Below are 21,651 nucleotides of genomic sequence, written 5' to 3' on the forward strand. Positions count from 1 at the left end.
CCCTGGGTACTAAATTCTGCCTCAAGGAGAATCATTTTCTCAGCAACAGTTACCACAAAGACAGGTTATCTTCACTACTTCGTGCACAGCATGTAAACAATCATTGCTGAAATTCAGGCTTGATGCCAATGTAGCAGTATTCTGAACCATTAAATTGACAGCATAAAGAATAACTTCCAGACATCTCAAAAGCAAGCAGCTTCAGGTTCATAAGCAACATACTTCAATTTACTATTGAATGCTTTTTCTTATTTATTACTATCACGAGTGGGCTTACTTTCTCACAGCAATAAAAATCCCCACGTCGCCATACTCCAGTGCCTGTTTGGGTACACTGGGGGAGAATTTAGCACGGCCAATGCACCTAACCAGCACGTCTTTCAGACCGTGGGAAAAAACCCAGAGGAAACCCATGCAGACACAGGGACAACACGAAGGCTGCAGAGATGGTGACCGAAGCCAGGAATCAAACCTGGTGCTGTGAAGCAGCAGTACTAACCACTGTGTCACCATGTCGCCCTTAATAAAAATAATTAAAGGTGTCATATTCCTAGTTTAAAAATGCAACTGGACTTTTCCCGTAGCTATTTCATTTAAAGTGCTTGTTTTCTTTTGTAGCATAAATACTGACCAACCAGCAACCCCCATGTCCCACGAATGGAAAGCTATTTCTAATGTGAAATCTGCCTCAAATGGAGAAACACAGCTACTGGAGATATTGACATCTACTAGATGACACCAAGATTCATCTAATATGTTTTCACTCTGTTAGATTAAATCAGTTGAATACCTGCTAAGCCATACCAACAGAAGTACAAAAACTAGCTGCATATTTATCAATTTGCAGTTAAGTACCTCATGATCCTTCTCTTGTAGCACAAGGATAATATCACCAGGTTCCACACCAGGAGACTGGTCTGCTTCTCCACTGAATGTAATACGCTGCCCATGCTTCATGCCTTTATCTATGTGAACTTCTAGAATCTTCACTTCTTTTACCACCTTCTTTCCTTCACATTTCTTGCATCGATCTTTTTCGTTAATAACTTCACCTGTAAATTTTAAAATATATAGTGTAAGTTGTAATCTAGAAATAATAAAGAACAAACAGATTTAATATTTCCACCATCCCGACTGCTTTCAAATAGTTTTAGGGATACAATAAAGACTAGATTTACAAACAGGTGCAATGTCACCAATGCCCTTCTTTCATGCTAGAATTACAAGCAGTTTAGAAAGCTGCAGATTCAGATTCAAAGCTCAATGGGTGGCTCAGAGAAACAAGAGGTAGGAGTAGGCCACTGAGTCCTTTCAACTTGCTTCACCACTATATACGATCAAGGCTGATCTTCTAACTCCACACCATATTTCTGCATTCTCCCCATGCCTCTCGACACCTTTACACGCTTAGAAATCTACTATTTTCTTAAATATATCCAGTTACTTGGTCTCCACATCCATCTGTGGTAGAGAATTGCACAGGTTCGCCACTCGAGTGGAGGTTTCACCTCATCAATCCTAAATGGACTATCCCATATCTATATTTAAGTTTCCTTTGTAAAGCCGATATTGCAACAGCAATTCAATACACTAGGAAAGAAAATATAAGGCCATGCACACATCACAGTCAGTGTAGGCATGACCCAAGTTCAGATAAGGCTATAATATTGTAAATCTAGATCTGTACTCTGCCCACATTTTAGTGAGAGCAGAGTTTGTGCTGAAATCAATTTTCTTCCTTGATATACTAGGTTTCCAATGGCATTTTGCACGGGAAGTAACATGCATTAAATCATTAAACGTATAACTACGTATTTTTTTGCCGAAATATACATATATAACTTGCACACAACGATCTATTTTGGATGCATAACAGGGGATTATTTTTCAATTTCTAGTAAGAAATTGTATCATAAAACAAATGACTTTTACATTATTTGCAAACTCATATTCCAAAAACTTTTTCTGACTAGCGCTGAGATTTTAGTTTAAAAAAGTTTATTAGTGTCACAAGTAGGCTTACATTAACACGGCAATGGAGTTACTGTGAAAATCCCTTAGTGGCCACACTCCAGCGCCTGTTCAGGTATACCAAGGGAGAATTTAGTATGGCCGGTGACCTCACCTGCATGTCGTTTGGACGGGGGGGGGAAATTGGAACACCTGGAGAAAAACCACCCAGACACAGGGAGAATGTGCAGACTGCACAGGCAGTAAGCAAAGCCAACAATCGAACCCAGATCCTTAGCAGTTAGTAAGACTGCTTACAGTGCTTTAAATTAATATGTTTCAATTTAACCTTATTTTTAATAGGAAGCATTTAAAAAATTAGAAAATAAAATAGATTTACTGTGAGGTTGATATGCATTCAGGATTACATAACTCTAAAAGGTAATGGATACCATTTAAAGTCTCAGTCTACTTCTACCACCCTTGAGTATGTCCTACTTCAATGACCCAACCCACCAAAGGTAATGGCACAAGAGATATATAATCACGACAGAGTGGGTCAAGAATCTTCAACATGATTCTGGACACCACAAAGTGTCATGGTATTAGATCAAACATGGACAAAAAAATTACCACTTACCATCCTTGGCTGAGATATCAGCACATCTTCATGTGAAGCAGTTAAGGCTACATCATTGAATATTTTTAAGGCAAGGAAATATAAATTTTTGAACAGTAAAGATTAAGGGGATTGAACAGGTGGGTAAGTGGAGCTGAGTCTACGTAAAGATCAGCTATGATCTTACTGAATGGTGGAGCAGGCTTGAGGGGCCAGATGGCCTACTCCTGCTCCTAGTTCTTATGTTGAAACTAACTTGGAAGAGCCACAAGGACGTGCATGGAATGTACTGTGGGCGAGAGACCTCATGTCCATTTTCCATGAGAAGCTCAGGGGCATCACTACTGACCAAGCTGGTTAAGCCCTGAAGGATACAGCCACCAGACTAGGCCTGCAATATTTGCTGAAAACTAATACAAGGACATAAGAACATAAGAAATAGGAGCAGGAGTAGGCCATCTAGCCCTTCGAGCCTGCCCCGCCATTCAATAAGATCATGGCTGATCTGTCATGGCTCAGTTCCACATTCCCGCCCTCTCCCCATAACCCTTAATCCCCTATCAAAAACCCATCAACCCGCTTCTTAAAAATATTTAGCGAGGTAGCCTCCACCACTTCAACGGGCAGAGAATTCCAGAGATTCACCACCCTTTGAGTGAAGAAATTCTTCCTCAACTCCGTTCTAAACCGCCCCCCCTTTATCTTGAGGCTGTGCCCCCTGGTCCTACTGTCCTTTCTGAAGAAGATAAAAATACGACAGGCTCATCTATCTACTGTCACAGATGCATCTATGACGACATTGGCAAAACTAACCACCTTATAGTCCATGTGGTGACAAGTCCCATTTCACAATGTGGACAGCTAGGTTATTTGGCACTATCGCCATGTTAAATGATTTGGGTTAGATCTAGCAGCTCTATGATGTGCTGTAGGCCATCAGCAGAAGTGCATTCTATAAACCGTTAATTTCATGGCTTATCCTTCACTTTGCCTTTACTATTAATACAACAATTTTAATTTTATGAAGAGAAAGAGCATTAAAAGAGCAATACCAGTTATATCTGCAAGTGAGATGCCAATCTGGTGACGACAAAACTCAGGACCATATGCAGGTACAGCTGAAGCAGCACATTTTTGAATGCAGACAGAGCTAAGCAATCAACCAATCGATCAAGTCAAAAGTTTACAGTCCTATAATATCTAACTATTAATTGGTTGGGGGGGCAGCAGGGAGGCTATTAACAAGACAAAGCTCCACAAATATCCTTACCTTTAATGATGGAGGAGCCCAGCACAACAGTGCAAAAGAAAAGGCAGAAACATTTGCAACAATCTTCAGATCTTCAGTCAGAGGTATCAAGTGGATGATCCATCTTGCTTCCACTGCAGGTGCCCAGCATCACGGATGTAAGTCACCATCCAACTTGATTCACTCCATGTGGTGTTCAAGAAACACTTGTGGTACTGGATACAACACAGACTGTGTCCTGACAATATTCCAGCAACTGTACTGAAGACTTGTACTCTGCTGTGCTCTAAAGCTAAGTTGCTCCAGTACAACGACAACACTGGCATCCATCAGCAATGTGGAAAATTGCCCAGGCATGTCCTGTACACAAGACAAATCCAACCTGGCCAATTACTGTCCCATCAGTAAAGTGATGGAGGGGTCATCAACAGCCCTATCAAGTGGCATTCACCCAGCAATAAACTGCACACTTGGGTTTTTTCAGTGTCAAGAACAAAGAACAAAGAAAAAGGGTCACTCAGTTCCTGACCTCGTTATAGCCCCAGTTCAAGTTAAAAGAGCCGAAACTTGGTGAGGTGAGAGTGACTGCCCTTGACATTAAGACATAGTTTGACCAAGTATTGCATCAAAGAGCCCTAACAAAACTGGAGTAAATGCGAATTAGGGGAAAAACCCTCCATTGATTGGAGTCATACCTGGCACAAAGTAAGATGGTTGCGGTGACTGATGGTCAAACATCTCAATTCCAGGACATCACTGCAGGAGGTCCTCAGGGTGGTGTCCTAGGCTCAGCCATCTTCAGCTGCTTCACCAATAGCCTTCATTACATCAGAAGTGGGAATGTTCGCTGATGACTGCACAATACTCAGCAAAATTTGCAATTCCTCAGATACTGAAGCAGTCCATCTTCCAATGCTGCAAGATCTGGATAATATCCAGGCTTTGGCTAACAGGTGGCACGTAATATTTGCACTATACAAGTGACAGGCAATGACCATCTCCAACAAAAAAAGGATCCAAACGTCAGCACTTGACATTCAATGGCATTAACATAGCTGAATCCTCCCATTCTGGGGGTTACCACCAACTAGCTATGTAAATACAATGGTTACAAGTGCAGCTCAGAAGGTAGGAATTTGTGACAACTAACACCTCCTGATTCTGCAAAGCCTGTCCACCTACATCTACAAGACATGAGGGGAATCCTTCCCTTTGCCTGGATGAGTGCAGATCCAACAACACTGAAGATGATCAACATCCAGGACATAGCAGCCTGCTTGATGGGCACCTCTTGAACAAACATTCAATCCCTCCACCACCAATATATAGCATCAGTGTGCACCATCTACAAGATGCACTGCAGGAACTCACCAGGGTTCCTTAGATAGTACCTTCCAAACCCATGACTGCTGCTAAGAAGGACAAGGGCACCAGAAACTTGAGAACACACCACCTGGAGGTTCCCCTCCAAGTCACTCACCATCCTAATGAGGAAACATATTGCCGTTCCTTCACTGGCATTGGGTCAAATTCTTGAAACTCCCTCTCTAACAGTGCTGTTGGTATATTATACCTTAGGGACAGAGTGGTTCAAGGCACAGCTCACCACCACTTTCTCAAGGACAACCAGAGATGGGCAATAAACACTGGCCTAGCCAGCGACACCCACATCCTGCAAATTAATTTTTAAAATACTAACATGAGAAACCTTCAGAAATATCCTAATTCACAATGATGCTTCCCCTTGCCTGGATGAGTGCTGCTCCAAAAACACTGAAGCTCAACACCATCCAAAGTAGTGTGCTTGATTGGTACCTCAAAAATTCAACCCCCCCCCCCAATCAAGCGACATTCAACCCCTCCCACCATCAAGCGACATTCAAATTCCCCCCCATCAAGCAACATTCAACCTTCCTTCCCAATCAACCAACATTTAACCCTTTCCCCCACCAACCGATATTCAACCCACCCATCAACCAACATTTAACCCTCCCCCCCACCAAACAAAAACTAACCTGCATGCAAGTAGAAAAACAAAGCTTTGAATTATCTACAGCCAGGAGTATCAAATCAGTTCACTCCATGTAATAAGAAAGACTGTATGTAGCAATAGCTACAGGACCTGAAGTAATTCCAGCTTCAGCTCTCAAGACTTGCTCTAAGACTACCTATGTTCCTAGTCAAACTGTTCCAGTACAATTACATCAGCAACATCTAATTAGCAGGAAAAAAATGGTCAGGAAAGCCCTGCCCACATGCAGCAGGACAAATCCAATTGGTCTATCACCAGCCCACTTCCATTCAAATGGTACAGTGATGACAGAAGTTATTGACAGAGCTACCAAGTGATACTTAATCATTGATAACATGCTCACTAACATGGAGTTGGGATTCCAACAGGACCACTTGGCTTCAGACCAAGTCTTAATCAACTATGGACAAAGAAGAAATCTAGAGGTAGTAAAAAGCCTAGCAGTGTCAGGCAGTTACATGGAAGTAGCTTAATGTTGGGGAGAACTTACAGAAAGTTAGGTTCGGGGAAGGGAGAAATGCAGGAAAGGGAGAAAAACAGCAAATGCAGCTGGAGGGATAATCTTGATCTTTGTAATTCAAATAAATATAGATGTACTGAAGGTGAGGATAGAAAAGACAGGAGAATGCGGTCTGTGGCAACACCACTTCCATGTAACTGCCTGAATCTCAGCTTATCTGCTGTTGATACCCACATACATGCCGTTGTTACCTCCTGAGTGTCAACAAATCCTGCTCTCCCAGCCCTCAACACCCAATGATCTATATTGATTCTTGGTTAAACAGTACTGCTTGGAAATTCTCATCCTAGTTTTCAAATGCCTCTTTAGCTTCTCTATATCACTGTAATCTCTCCTCCAGTAACAACCCAACTTCACCACATTAGTTGTGGCCTTTTGAGCATTTTCTATTTTAATTGCTCAACCTTTGCTCTTTCCCTTCCAAAATTTATATCACAGATTTTCCTGTGGCAGATTAGAGAAATGTTTTCTTGGACGATCTTTGAATACTGGCAGACTTAATGGAGGACATTAGCCAAAACATTTTAACTGGTCTCATCAGAACTGGCAATGAATGGCTGAATGGATAATATAAAGGAAGATAGTTACAATTAAAAGATTATCCTAGCCCCAGGACAACAGTAGAGTTCCTCAGGCATCCTAGTCTCAACCACCTTTACTCAATCCGGGTCAATCAAATGCAACATTCGTGCAATGCAAGTGCCAGGCACTGGCTGATTCCTTTCTACAGTATACATTTGTAGAAACATTAGCTATCTGGCCATTTAGTGGAACAGTTTTGCTAAACAGGGCCAAAATTTTATGCTCTCACTAACAACAGGAATTGTGGCAAGCAGAAACATTAAATTTGGCATTTGGAAAAAGTCAGTGTTCCAAAGATAGAAAATCAGTTTGGAATTTTATCCTCCCAAATTTGGAGGGTTAAAGATGGATCAGGTTTCCTACTGATCTAAGTGTGGAACCACCTTTACATTCATTTCCATCGCATGAATTAAAGGCCAACTCACTGGAATGACTTTCTCCTCTAAATTAAGTGCCCTGCTATTGGATAATTAGAATGATCTATTTTGCAACTGGACGCAAGTGATGTGCACCTGACAAGCTATACTTAATCAATTAACTACTTTGAGATACTTACGATGCTGCTTTCACCTACCTTTGACAGCGTCACTACAAGATTTCAGAAGCTTGCATCACAGTCAGCTTCAAGGTTGGACAGGGGAAGCAGGCATCCCAGGAAAGGCAAAAGTCATGTCGAAAGGGAAGGGGTCAGTGATGCCTATGATGGAGTTCTGGAGTGACAACTCAGGGCAGGGTGGTAAGAAAGAACAGTTAGAGTAACAGGGGGTAGTGGGATTACATACGATGGCAGGTTCAGGGTGAGTCTGACACGTGAAATTATTAGATGCATCATAGAGTGGGACAAAACAAGTGACTCAGCTAACAGCAGGGTCAGAATGAGCATGGGAACAGGAAATGGTATTAGCACTCAGCAGACAGGTGGCATGAGGTGGAGGATGTTTATAGCATCCATGGTACTTGGACGTTCAAGAGTGACAGAAAGGGAGGTATGGTGATATTGGGTGCAAGTTGGTGGGTAACAAGGGGAGAACAGAAGATGGTGGATCATGCCTGAAAAATTACACACACCATTTTCTCACTACTGCACTTGGCAATACACCTGCACTGTATGCAAATCCTCAAAATGGAGAGGGGACAGAAACGAATGGAGTTCAAGATCAGTATTAGTGGCCGACTAAAGGATCGAGACATGGATTTCAAACATGCTCAGCTATATGCTCTTCTTTATGAAGGCTGCGTTTCAACAGATTTGCTCCCAACACTCGAGTCTCATGATATCTAGATACAGACTAGTTGAAATGCTGATTTGGAGATGAAAGGAAATACGTAAAGGACATGCATACTAAATTTATCACTTAAATTTGTTCACAAGGCCAGAGATGTTGATGATGCAGAATGCAGCAACTCTGTCTTGGTAATGGCTCTCATCCAGGTAAGAATGGCCAATTGCCAGTTGGCACCAGGCCATGAGCAGCAAGAGGCAACAGGGCCTCTATAAAGGTCAAGAGGCTTGCAAATATGGTCCACAGCAATGGCGAGCATTGACCTAATCATGGGTGCATTGCCAGTGGAGCGCTTATCTAGAGCTGAACAAACATCAGTGCCAGAGGTGTGCCCTGAAGTCTCAGGATGAGTCTGCTCACATCTTCAAGCTTCTCCAGTGGAAGCTGTGGATGTAAAGAATGATGCAGAGCTTGTGGCCTACAATGAATGCCTCTGCAGATGCCCTTTAAATGATGTGAGTGCAACATCAACCCCAAGAGAAACAGTGGGGCCCACCATGCCACAAGATTTGCCTCACCATAATTAATGAGACAAAAAGCAGATCACATGATCCCCTGCCCTGCAGGAATCATAGAGGGTCCCACCTGCCACTGCATGGTCACCAGAATGGAAAATTCTGCCCTACAAATGGGTGCTAAGTTTGCCCACTAGCTTTTACTTTTCCAATTAATTATTGGGGACAAGTTATATCAACTTAGCAACAACTGTTGTTCGGTCGTTGGAGTATCATCGGAGATCAAGTCCATATGTAATTTACCTTGTAGAAATGAATTAGTAAATGTAACATCATATTCAGGTTATTCTGAGCACATTGGTTTTTAAATCCAGGATTTGTTCCCAATACTCTGGCGTAGGCTTCAAGTCCAAAGAATGAATTCTACTTAATATATAAAAAAGTCCAGCTTATGGCACAACCACTATGCATTATATATAAACAAAAAACTTGACTCACCTTCTCCATTACAATCAGAACACACCGATTGCATCTGCTGAACCATTCCTGGTGCCAACTGTCTAATCATGACCCTTACACCTCGTCCCCTGCAAGCACTGCACTTCTGAACAGCTCCTGCTTTGCCACCCTGGCTGTGTTTAAAAATAAACGTTTAGTGTTTCAACAAATTATTGCATGTAAACATGTGTCATGAGAACAACTGCTGAAATGAATAAGGACTCTGACACTTAACTGAATGATTTTCAAATTAATGCCAGTATTGAGAATTGTTTCTGATGAACTAAAAAGACATCTGAATATAGGACTTTCCCCAGTTAGTCACAAGAGATGGAGATTATACAACAAAAGGCTATAGCTACATTTGTCCAAAATCTAAAAATAAAGCAACAGATGAACCAAAAAAGCATAGAAAGAATACTTGGTTGACATATGTATAATTCAGTGACTGAAGAAAAAAGAAAACAAATATTGCTCAAGATTCAATAATTATAAAGCCATGGATTTCCAACATTCCATTATTTCTCACTAGAAGAAACATATGTACATATATATTATTTTTTATCACAAATTACATTCTTACTTTTAAAGGAGATCCCATCTCAAATTACTGTCTGATAACTTAAGCTATAGATGCCATGAGGTCAGAATCAGGCTCTCTAGTAATGCCACTCAATGAATGGCCACTTGTAGCAGTCACTAGTGTGTTACTACCCTGGAAACATACTTTAATACGAATAATTGCCTTGGAGTGACAAATACTTGAGAGGGGGCAGATGACGACACTGGTTATTCACCTTAGAAACAGTTAAGAAATTTTAAGCAGAAGTAATTGCCTTCAGTATCCTTTCATAAATTTTCCAACACAATAATCGTAGTGAGAGGACAAGCAATGATTCAAACTCCACTCCTATTTGATATTAAATTTACAACTTGAGATGGGCCAAGAATTGACATTCATCTACCAAGAATCCATAATAACTGAACACAAAGTTCTTTAATATCTTCTCATACTTTGGTACTGACCCTAGTCACTCATCACATCGCTGTTAAATAGGAAAGCTTTCCATAAATTACATTTTCAAAATCTTGCTTCAATGGACGGTGGACTTTGGCAGCAGATACTTGGGAAAGAAATTCTAATATGCAGTTCTGTACCTAAGTTTTAAAATTCTACCTCAAACAAATAATTCATGCAATTTTAATTCAACTTACCCATTACATGCACTACACAGGACATTTTTGCTTAGTTGCAGCTTGGTTGTCTTTGCATTATACAAGTCTTCTAAAGATACCCTGTTTAATTTAGAAAACAAAACATTAACAAGGCAATTGATATGACAAAATAAGCCTTTTAAGTAAGAAGAATACTTACTTAAGAGGATGCACCATATCCTCTCCTCTTCGTCTGCTGTTGCGGTTTCTACTTTGACCACCCATGAATCCAAAGAGGCCCCCACCAAAGATATGAGAAAAGATATCATCCATTCCACTTCCAACGCCACCACTTTCTCGCAAGCCTTGTTCACCATAACGATCATAAAGTTCACGCTTCTCTGGATTTGATAAAACTTCATACGCAAAACTTATTTCTTTAAACTGCAGACAAAAAAATATAATAAATTTGAATATTCTTCAACCACAATAATCAATCCAAACATACATTTTAGTCAGTCCTTCAGTATTAGAAGTTAAAATTCACCATTCAAAATACTGCTAACCATAAATGCTACATCTTTAACATGGAAGCTTCATACACGAAGCATTGAATTTTACACTACAATTCTCAGCTTTCCTACATAACCCCATGCCCTACCAGGAAATAATCAGTTAAGGACATAAGAACATAAGAAATAGGAGCAGGAGTAGCCCATCTAGCCCTTCGAGCCTGCCCCACCATTCAATAAGATCATGGCTGATCTGAAGTGGATGAGTTCCACTTTCCCCCCCATAACCCTTAATTCCCTTGTCTGTTTATAAAACCTATCTACCTGTGACTTAAATATATTTAGCGAGGTAGCCTCCACCACTTCAACGGGCAGAGAATTCCAGAGATTCACCACCCTTTGAAGTTCCTCCTCAACTCCATTCTAAACTACACCCCCCCCCCCCCTTTATCTTGAGGCTGTGGCCCTTTAGTCCTGCTGTCCTTTCTGAGCAGGAAGAATCTCTCTACCTCTACCTCTTCCTTGGTGCTCAGCAGAAATTTATTCCGATGGTCAAAAAGGACCGTAGGAGGAGAGGTAATAAGCCGTGGATAACGAAGGAGGTGAAGGAAAGTGTTAAATTAAAAGCGGAGGCGTTTAGAGTAGCTAAGAGTAGTGGGCGAGAAGAGGATTGGGAGAGGTTTAAATGTCAACAAAGATTGACAAAGAAGTTGATAAAGAAGGGTAGGAGAAACTATAAAGCTGGGCTAGCGCTTAATATAAAAAAGGATAGCAAGAGTTTTTATAAATATATAAAAAGGAGGAGGCTGGCTAGGGTGAACGTTGGTCCCTCAGAAGATGGGAAGGGGGACTTAGTGGTAGGGGATGGGGATATGGCTGAGGTCTTGAATAACTTTTTTGTTTCGGTCTTCATGGAGGAGGACGTGAATAATTTGCCGGATGTTAGAGATGGAAAGGTGGTAGGACTGGGTAGGGTCTCAATGACATTACTGTTACTAGAGAGGTGGTGCTCGACAGACTGGAGGGGCTGATTGTGGACAAGTCCCCAGGACCGGATGGAATGCATCCGAGGGTCCTGAAAGAAATGGCGGAGGTGATAGTGGATGCCTTGGTGGTTATTTTCCAGACGTCGCTGGATTCCGGGGAAGTGCCGGAAGATTGGAAAACAGCTAATGTTACGCCGTTGTTTAAGAAGGATGCCAGGCAAAAGGCAGGGAATTATAGGCCTGTTAGTTTAACGTCTGTTGTAGGTAAAATATTAGAATCCGTCATCAAGGAGGGAATAGCGAGGCATCTTGAGGTGAACTGATTGATAGAGCAGACGCAGCACGGTTTCATTAAAGGGAAGTCGTGTCTGACAAATTTACTGGAGTTCTATGAGGATGTGTCTCGGGCGGTGGATAGAGGAGAGCCGGTGGATGTGGTCTTTCTTGATTTTCAGAAGGCGTTTGACAAAGTACCTCACAAGAGGTTATTGCAGAAGGTCAGGGGGCATGGAGTTGGGGGTAGGGTGTTAGCGTGGATAGAGGACTGGTTGTCAAATAGGAGGCAGAGAGTGGGGGTCAATGGGTGCTATTCGGATTGGCGGATGGTGACAAGTGGAGTGCCCCAGGGGTCGGTGCTGGGGCCTCAGCTATTTACCATTTATATAGATGATCTGGAGGAGGGAACCAAGTGTAGGGTGTCGAAATTTGCTGATGACACCAAAATTGGTGGAAAGGCAAATTGTGCGGAGGGTGGGGAGAGTCTACAGAAGGATCTAGATAGGCTGGGCAAATGGGCCAGGAAATGGAAATGGAATTTAATGTTGGTAAGTGCGAGGTGGTCCACTTTGGTAGGAATAATGGTAGGAAGGATTATTACTTACGTGGAGAAAAACTGCAGCAGGCGACGGTGCAGAGGGACCTCAGGGTCCTTGTGCATGAGTCGCAAAAACCCAGCTTGCAGGTGCAGCAGGTGGTCAGGAAGGTGAATGGGATGCTGGCCTTCATCGCGAGGGGGATTGAATATAAAAGTAGGGGGGTCTTGCTGCGGCTGTATAGGGCATTGGTGAGGCCGCAGCTGGAGTACTGTGTGCAGTTTTGGGCGCCGTACTTACGCAAGGATATTTTGGCCTTGGAGGGAGTGCAGAGGAGGTTTACTAGGCTGATGCCGGAGTTGAGCTATGAGGAGAGGCTGAATAAATTAGGCTTGTACTCGTTAAGAGTTTAGAAGAATGAGGGGAGATCTCATTGAGACGTATGAGATGATGAATGGGATGGATAGGATAGAGGTGGAGAGACTCTTCCCGCTCAGAAAGGATAGCAGGACTAGGGGGCACAGCCTCAAGATAAAGGTTTAGAACAGAGTTGAGGAGGAACTTCTTCACTCAAAGGGTGGTGAATCTCTGGAATTCTCTGCCCGTTGAAGTGGCGGAGGCTACCTCGCTAAATATTTTTAAGACGCAGGTTGATGGGTTTTTGATAAGAGAGGGGGTTATGGGGAGAGGGCTATGGGGAGAGGGCGGGAATGTGGAACTGAGCCACGACAGATCAGCCATGATCTTATTGAATGGCGGGGCAGGCTCGAAGGGCTAGTTGGCCTACTCCTGCTCCTATTTCTTATGTTCTTATGTACCCTATCCATCCCTTTCATTATTTTCTAAACTCCTTCTAAACTCCAACGAGTACAGACCCAGTCTATTTAGTCTCTCTTCATAGCCCAACCCCCTCATCTCTGGTATCAGCCTAGTGAACCTCCTCTGCACTCCCTGAAGGCCAAAATATCCTTGTGCAAGTGCGGTGATCAAAACTGCACACAGTACTCCAGCTGCGGCCTCACCAGTGCCCTGTTCAGTTGCAGCAAGACCTCCCTGCTTTTATATTTAATCCCCTCGCTATAAAGTCCCTCTGCAGACTTTCCACACCCTCCGCACAATTTGCTTTTCCACTCATCTTTGTGTCACTAAAGATTGTTTCCAAAGATAAATCAACTGAAAACTACTTAGCCTTACTATATACATAGGTAAACTCTGTCCATGAAAGCGATCTAATGAATATAAAAGTAGGGAGGTCTTGCTGCAGCTGTATAGGGCATTGGTGAGGCCGCAGCTGAAGTACTGTGTGCAGTTTTGGGCGCCGCACCTGAGCAAGGATGTTTTGGCCCTGGAGGGAGTGCAGAGGAGGTTTACTAGGCTGATACCGGAGTTGAGGGGATTGAGCTATGAGGAGAGGCTGAATAAACTAGGCTTGTACTCGTTAGAGTTTAGAAGAATGAGGGGAGATCTCATTGAGACGTATAAGATGATGAATGGGATGGATAGGATAGAGGTGGAGAGACTCTTCCCGCTCAAAAAAGACAGTAGGACTAGGGGGCACAGCCTCAAGATAAAGGGGAGGCGGTTTAGAACGGAGTTGAGGAGGAACTTCTTCACTCAAAGGGTGGTGAATCTCTGGAATTCTCTGCCCGTTGAAGTGGTGGAGGCTGCCTCGCTAAATATTTTTAAGAAGCGGGTTGATGGGTTCTTGATAAGAGAGGAGATTAAGGGTTATGGGGAGAGGGCGGGAAAGTGGAACTGAGCCACAACAGATCAGCCATGATCTTATTGAATGGCGGGGCAGGCTCGAAGGGCTAGATGGCCTACTCCTGCTCCTATTTCTTATGTTCTTATGTTTCAGTAGGCCCGCAGGATAGAGTCCATTAATAAATGTGTGACGTAGTAAAAATATTTGTCAGAATGCGAGGCACCTGGCGAGTGGTCTAGGACCTGACATTATCTTAATGTTGTTTACAACCTTTCTCTTACGAACTTTTCCTGCATATAGAAAGTATTTCTCTCAAACTTCTCACTAAGAAAATACTCAGTTTTGAAATTCAATGACTATGATTGTCATTGAATTTGAAGAAAATCTAATGCATGAGGTTTCAAATCAATGGACTCCCGCTGGAAGTGAAAGTGTGGAATGCCCTTTGTAGTCTAATAATCTAACATGGTTCATGCTAATGATGGAACCAAATCGCAGACTAGGTAGTTGTGCTTTCATGAGGGCAGCAAGAGCAGATTTTAAAAAAGTAATGAGTACCTTCATTGCAATCTTAAAATTAGCATTTCAACAGCAGTGCCAAACAGAGGTGCCCTGTCACTGATGCTAACTTAGAAATAAGTGAGCCCAGCCTCACCAGTGATCCACTTTTTGAATTTCAAAATTTCTCAATTCAAGTATAGCATATTAAATGAGTTCAAGTAAAAAAAATTCAAACAGATTCTTTGTCTTTACCTTATCGCCAGCATTTGGATTTTTATCTGGATGGTATTCCTTAGCCAATTTACGGTATGCCTTAAGAAAAACAAATATTATAAATCAAACAAACTGCCAAAAAATTCAGTTGGTGTCATCTTCCACATTTAGAATTTCTAATGATAAGGAGGAAGAGCTTGTTCAGTGACTTTAAAAATTAGCTAAAGTGGAAAAACCTGATTACATGTGCTACAAATTATGATGAAATTTCAAGGAAAATATAAGGGCAATAGATTGTTCTGGTAACACAAATTGCACTAATGATTGAAATAAGTAGACATTGCATTCCATCACAAATTAAGACCAAGAGAGCTGGCCATGATTCACATTACCTGTGCATATGATTGTAATTACGACCATAAATTTAAATATCAAGAACAAATTGATTTGTAGCAAATAACAAACATCAAAACAAATTTCAACGTGGCTTCTTTCCCCTTTTACTTGCCATGTCTAAAGGCAAGGCTTATGTGGAGATACATCAAGAACGGCAGCTGTCTGGGCAGGACATCTTTATGATCGACTTCACTTCTGAAACAACATCCAATCAATTGCATCTCTCAAATGAGGATGGCTGAACCACAATGACTCATTGTATCTGCAATGGACCTTTTCTCTTTTTTGCTCCAAAACAAAGCCCAACTTGCCACCTCAGCTGAGGTGCACCTCAGGCCATGTAATGAGTGATGGAGCATCCAAGTCTGTGTTTTTGTTCCATTCTGGGCAGTGCTCCTTACGGGCTGGACTTTACAGGCAGCAGCAAAGCAACAGCACTAACTGAAGAAAGCTGCGGCCTCTTTCCTGACTGCATTTTAAATCTTGTGCTAGTATCAGTGCTCCTGCAAGCAGGATGAGCAATCAATCACACTGAAGCATTCTCTCAGAAGTATTCTCTCAGGACATTAAAAAGTAACTTCCATTTCTAATTTAAATTTTCAGATGGTGAAATCAACATGATTGTATTAAGAGGTCAAAAATAAAATGTGGAATTATCGTAAGAGAATTCTGACTTGATGTAAATATAAATAAGTTCAAGGGCAGAGAGTGTGCAATAATTATGAATCTTGTACAAAGATAAAAATGCAGTCACATCTAATTCAGAATGTAACTTGTTGAAAGGTCTTTGTAACAAAAGCAAAGTTGATGTTTTTGCCAATTCACCGATGTGTCAGGAACTGGAGACCCTCCAAACAGTTTATCCACGGAAGGATAGAAACTTCAGCCTTGTTGTCAGTTTCAGTGGAATAATGATAGCGAATGCAGATAACCATTATTATTGCAAGATCTGGGCCAATTGAGAGCTTGAGCCACATTTATGTGCATGTTTGCAATTAAGGTAAATACCACCCACCTCAATCTAAGAGCAATCAATAGTACACAAATGTATAAAAGTCACCTGCCTACAACAGAAGCATCACATACAACTATATCTACATCTTTCTTGGAGATTGTTCACATTGTCAACGCAGCAATATAAACCATCCTTCTTGAATTCCTTACTGCAAAATCCCAGTTTTGTTACAGCAGAACAGAGTTAATCTTCCAGATTGATGGCCTTCCATCAGAAGTGAAATATTTTAGAGATTTAATAAAGGCATTTTGATACAGAATAAATAAGGAGAAACTGTTTCCAGTGGCTGAACAGTTAGTAACCAGAGGATACAAATTTAAAATAATGACAAAAGAAACAGAAGTGTTTTTCCCAATCATTGTTATGATCTAGAGTGCACTCCGAGTAATTAAAGCAAATTCAACAGTTGCCTGCAAATGCATCAGCTGCATTCTTGAGAACATAAGTTTCTAAGTTACGAGTGTAACAGAATACTCTCCATTTTTCTTATAAGTCTACTGCAGCAACACTCAAAGCTCCACATCATTCAGGACAGAGAAGCCTGCTTGTTTGGCACATTAGCCACATTAAACATTTACACCCTTCATCACCTATCCTCTCTGGAAACAGTGTGTACGTATACAAGATGCAGTGCAGCACTTTCCAATGATCCTTTGACAACACCTTCCAATCCACAACACCCCACCAACTACAAGGACAAAGGCAACTGACGCATGTGAATGCCACAACCCTCCAAGCCAGATCATGTGACTTGGAACTGTATCATATTCCTTCACTGCTACTGGATCAAAATCCTGGAACTCCCTTCCTAACAACACTGTGGATGTACTTACACCAGATAGACTGCAGGGGTTCACCTTCTGAAAGTAATTAGAAATGGGCAATAAATAACCTAACCAGTGACACTCAGCCATGAATGAATTAAAAAGCTCTTTCTCAAGGAGCCAGCAAACACAATGAACCAAATGGCTTCCTGCTTAAAGATTCAATGAAATACCACATTCTTGACCAGTAACAGCAAAGGTATACTGGTTGTGGCACAAAATATATTTCAAAGGACACAAATAGCAAACCAAAGACTTCATGAATATCCTACAAGTTTTAATAGTGAGAACTGTGGAGCCACGATTATCACTGGAGCTGCAGGTTGAAAGATTTTGGAAAGAAGGCAAGCCCCAGATTTTTGGTTGCAAGTTTCATTTACTTATGCAGGAACATGGTGAAACAATGGTTTTAACCAGCAGATCATTTCAGAGAAAAGAAACAAGCGATATCCAATTTCAAATACTGTAAAAGGTCTATCTTCATGCTTAGAAAATCAAACTAAACTGCTAAGTATAATCTTGTAGCAATTTATATTTCAGCTCTAGAAGGGCACTGAGAGACCAGATAACATTATCAGAATGGGCAAATAAGTAATCAGAAAGGAAATTTGAAATGCCAAGTCGTGCTCGCAACTGGTTTAATTACAACTACCTCCACAAAGATGATCACCAAGAATCAACTTTATTTCCTATTTGTTGCTATGAGACAGGGATTTGTGGTCAGCAACATAGCTTTGCTGCTTTTACAACTTATATTGAAGACTGATATTCATTTTGCTGAATTTATGTTTGATGAAATACGATCTAGCTTTTCCTCACAATATTGGGCTGCAGATTTAGAATGCAACAGGCTCCACTTTAAAACATCCTTACAGGGAATTATGGCAGATTGCAGAGGTATTTTCACTGCCAGGTTACTGCCACAGCAATCCAGAACCAATGCCATCTCTCCCCATGAAATTTTCATCTACTCTTCTAAAATATAGTAGTTCCAGCATCATGTTCTAAATTTTCTATTCTGCATTCTTAGATATGTTTCTCCATGACTTGCAGGATATTTGGATTATACTGTCAAAATGTATAATTTGTCAAATGTCAAATTAGCTGATTCCATCATTTATATAATCCCACTCAAGATCTTTGTGCCAGATTAATATCTACCTTCATCCAAAATGTAGAAGATGGATCTTGCATTGGTCCTTACAGTATACTAACCCTTCTCTAATTTACACACATTTCTCATCCTCAAACAACCTTCTATGTATGTTATTGTAATTCCTCTTGGATCATGCAGCCAGCTCCATTTTCTTTCAAGGCTAAATGAGTCTCAGTATCTTCCAATGTTTTGAATCTTTTACACATACCTTAATGGGAAGAAAAAAATTTCATCTGATATTATAAAAATGTTGCAAAACCACATTATGTATTTTTTATTTCACAACACATGGTAGGAAGGGAAGAGGGCACCAGAGGCATTTTCACTGTCAAGAAATCTAGAGAAGAAACACCAGATTGTGGTTTGGGCAGTTAAAGGCATGGCTACCATCGATGGATAGGAGAGGAATGCACAAGGTGGCGGATGGTGGGGGGGGGGGGGGGTTAAATACTTGGAATTAGAGAAACAAGGGGGAAGACCACAAAATAATTTAAATTAGACAATTAGATTAAATTGGAGATATAGGAGTCAATGTAAGTTAAGGAAAGGAACAATGGGAGAGCAATGTTTGTGGAGTAGGACACAGTTTTGAATCAGCATAGGTTTAATGCATTAATGTTGGAGGTCAGCCAAGACATTGGAGTCAGCATTGGAATGTTCAAGTCTGCATGTGACAAATATACCAGTGAGGACTTCAGTAACAGATCAGACTGATATTTTGGTAGAAGCAAATATATTTGATAGAAAAAGATAACTCTTTGCACTTCAGTTACATCATTCATCTTTTCCCCCATTTCTAAATCACTAAGCTCTACATTTCACAAAAAAGCTCAAAATGTATATTTTTCTCCCAATCCTTACTGAAAGCATCAATTCACATTGAAACAGTTCCACCATTCCAGCACATTAAAAAACTTAGGCAGCAAATGTGAACAGACTATATGACTTAATAACTACAGGAGTACAAGTAGCCTGATCGCTTCCTCAAATCAGCCCAGCCTAAGTCACCAGAAAACAATCAGGAGTAACTTTTTTCCAACCCCGATTATACCAATACAGGCTCCAAGAACTAAATTAGCACCCCCATACATCAGGTAGCTCAGCAGAAGACAAGTGAACCTCAAATTTTTATAGTCTGTATTGTTCAACTTCTTTCTCAATTAAGTGAGCTACCAAAGGAACTCAATTTCGTTTTAGTTATAATTTGAAAATGTGGAGGTTGAACTGAGGTGGGTTTTATTTACCGTCCCTTTAGTTAGATACATTATTTGTTTAAATTAATGGGATGTAGGTGCCACCGGCTAGGCCAAAATTTATTTCCCATCCATAATTGTCCTCCTGAAGGTGATGGTGAGCTGTCTTCTTGAACCGTTGCAGACCATGTGGTCAGTACAAACACAGACAGTGCCACTTCCGTACGACACACTCTGTAAATGATTTAGGGAGCCCCGAGCAAGGTACAAAATATACTCTCACTTGAAAAAAGTGAGAAGCGTAATAGGCTCCAATTCAATATTTCTGGAGATATGCAAACAAAAATCTATAGACCGCCCCCTCATCTTACAATCCGCAAACATTCCTCACTCAACAGCAAACACCTTATTGTTACTTGCAACAACCGAATTTGTAACGTGAAAGGAAAGTAGAATAGGTTATATAAGATAGTTACACTAACTAATAGTTACTCATCAAAGATGTTAATTGTACAGAAGCGAAAAACTCGTCAACGATTATTTTTTTCTCCTGATGATGCCCACCTTCGTAGAAATGCAACTTGCGTTTTCTGTTGCCTTCTTCCCAGCTGCATAGTTACCTACCTAAGCCTAGGTTAAGTGCTCGGAAATCTACGGCCCCGACGCATTACACTCCTGGCAGCCATAACCTTTCTCGATGACAACCCAGCTAAATTTAATCAGCGCTGGTTTCGAGCCGCTTCCGCCGTCACTTCCCTGCTGTTGGAAAGTCTCGGCAGCGTTCCTCCCCACCACCACAGCCACTCCCCCCTCCCCCCCACCTTCCTCCCCTCACCGGCAGGCGCTGCGGCGAAAGCCGGGTGGAGAGGGAGTGAACACACACACACTAACACAAAATGGTGCCGCGGTCTCCGAGTCAATGAAGCGCTGCCGGCTTTTTCTCAAGCCCGCAGCGGGTGCCCAGCTTTTTTTTGGGGGGGGGGGGGGAGCGGAAACCGGTGACAGCGGAGCCGGGAATACACTGCCCCCTCCCCCCAGCGGCCGCAATGTGGCCGGCGGGTCCCGCTTATATAACCCCACATGAAGGTGAAAAGCTACCGGATACATCCATGGCTGATTCGGGGTTTAACCGGCTGGCCGTTTATCCCTCTTTATATTTAGCTCCCACCACCCCCCCGCCTTTCTCCTCTTCCTCCTCCTCCTTTCGCCGTACTTCCCCGAGGGCCTGCACTGCGGCCTAGCCGGTCAGGCCTCGAGTGTTTTTTTCTCTCTCTCTCTGCCGAAAGCCTCCCCCGGCTCAGCAGAAAAGCCGGGGCAGGATCACCGCTGGGGTGGGGGGAAATCCCATTTTCTTTCCATCCTGTCTCTTTGGGTCGCTAACTGACCTTCTTGAGTTCGTTCTCTGTGGCCCCCGAGCTGACTCCGAGGATATCGTAGAGCTTTGTGTCGGCTACAGACGCCATCGTGACTGAGGGAGAGAAACCGGGCGAAGGGGGCTCGAGCAGGGGAGGGGGGGAAGGAAGAAGCTCGAGATCAAGCTGGCAGCCTCCGGAAGTGACGTCAGTCACTGTCCTCACATAGAGCGCGCTGACGTCACTGCCGGTTGGACGCGATGGGGGAGGGGCGGTTCCTTCATCACCTCAACTTGCCATAGTGACACATCCACAACACACATGACGACGGTCCTCAACCGGGATCATGGGTTCATGTCACACTATTTGTAAGCACCATGACTTGCCTAGGCTTGCAAACTCTGACTTACTGTCCTGTATGGGGACAATATACATCTCTTTAACCTATGCTTAATGCTATCTCCACTCACATTGACAGCTGGTGCAGAGAGGGGTGGGTTGGGATGGTGACCTCTTTGTGAGCTTGCTCCTGGTGAAACATGACAGTTACAGGTCCAGGCAGCGGCCGAGCGAGGGGGCGGTTTATCCTGACTGTCTGCCCCTCTACGGCAGCTACGTTCGCGGCCAGGGGTGCCCATGGGTG

The 21,651-nt window shown here is 42.3% G+C and overlaps 1 protein-coding gene across 1 annotated transcript in view; it reads right to left on the bottom strand.

The window, feature by feature from the left end:
- The window catches only part of dnaja2a (DnaJ heat shock protein family (Hsp40) member A2a), a 40,934-nt gene extending 19,724 nt beyond the window's left edge, over positions 1–21,210 (bottom strand). The window contains exons 1-6 of the mRNA XM_080186952.1: positions 21,042–21,210; positions 15,112–15,171; positions 10,564–10,787; positions 10,404–10,484; positions 9,189–9,322; positions 856–1,052 (exon numbers count right to left, since the gene is read on the bottom strand). Of these exons, the coding sequence (XP_080043078.1) occupies positions 856–1,052; positions 9,189–9,322; positions 10,404–10,484; positions 10,564–10,787; positions 15,112–15,171; positions 21,042–21,119 (774 nt within the window). The 5' untranslated portion in view covers positions 21,120–21,210. The remainder of the gene's footprint in view (positions 1–855; positions 1,053–9,188; positions 9,323–10,403; positions 10,485–10,563; positions 10,788–15,111; positions 15,172–21,041) is intronic.
- Between the last annotated feature and the right edge of the window lie 441 nt (positions 21,211–21,651).

The sequence above is a fragment of the Carcharhinus amblyrhynchos genome, chromosome 4 (assembly GCF_965287045.1).
Source record: "Carcharhinus amblyrhynchos chromosome 4, sCarAmb.v2.hapA, whole genome shotgun sequence".
Lineage (NCBI taxonomy): Eukaryota > Metazoa > Chordata > Chondrichthyes > Carcharhiniformes > Carcharhinidae > Carcharhinus > Carcharhinus amblyrhynchos.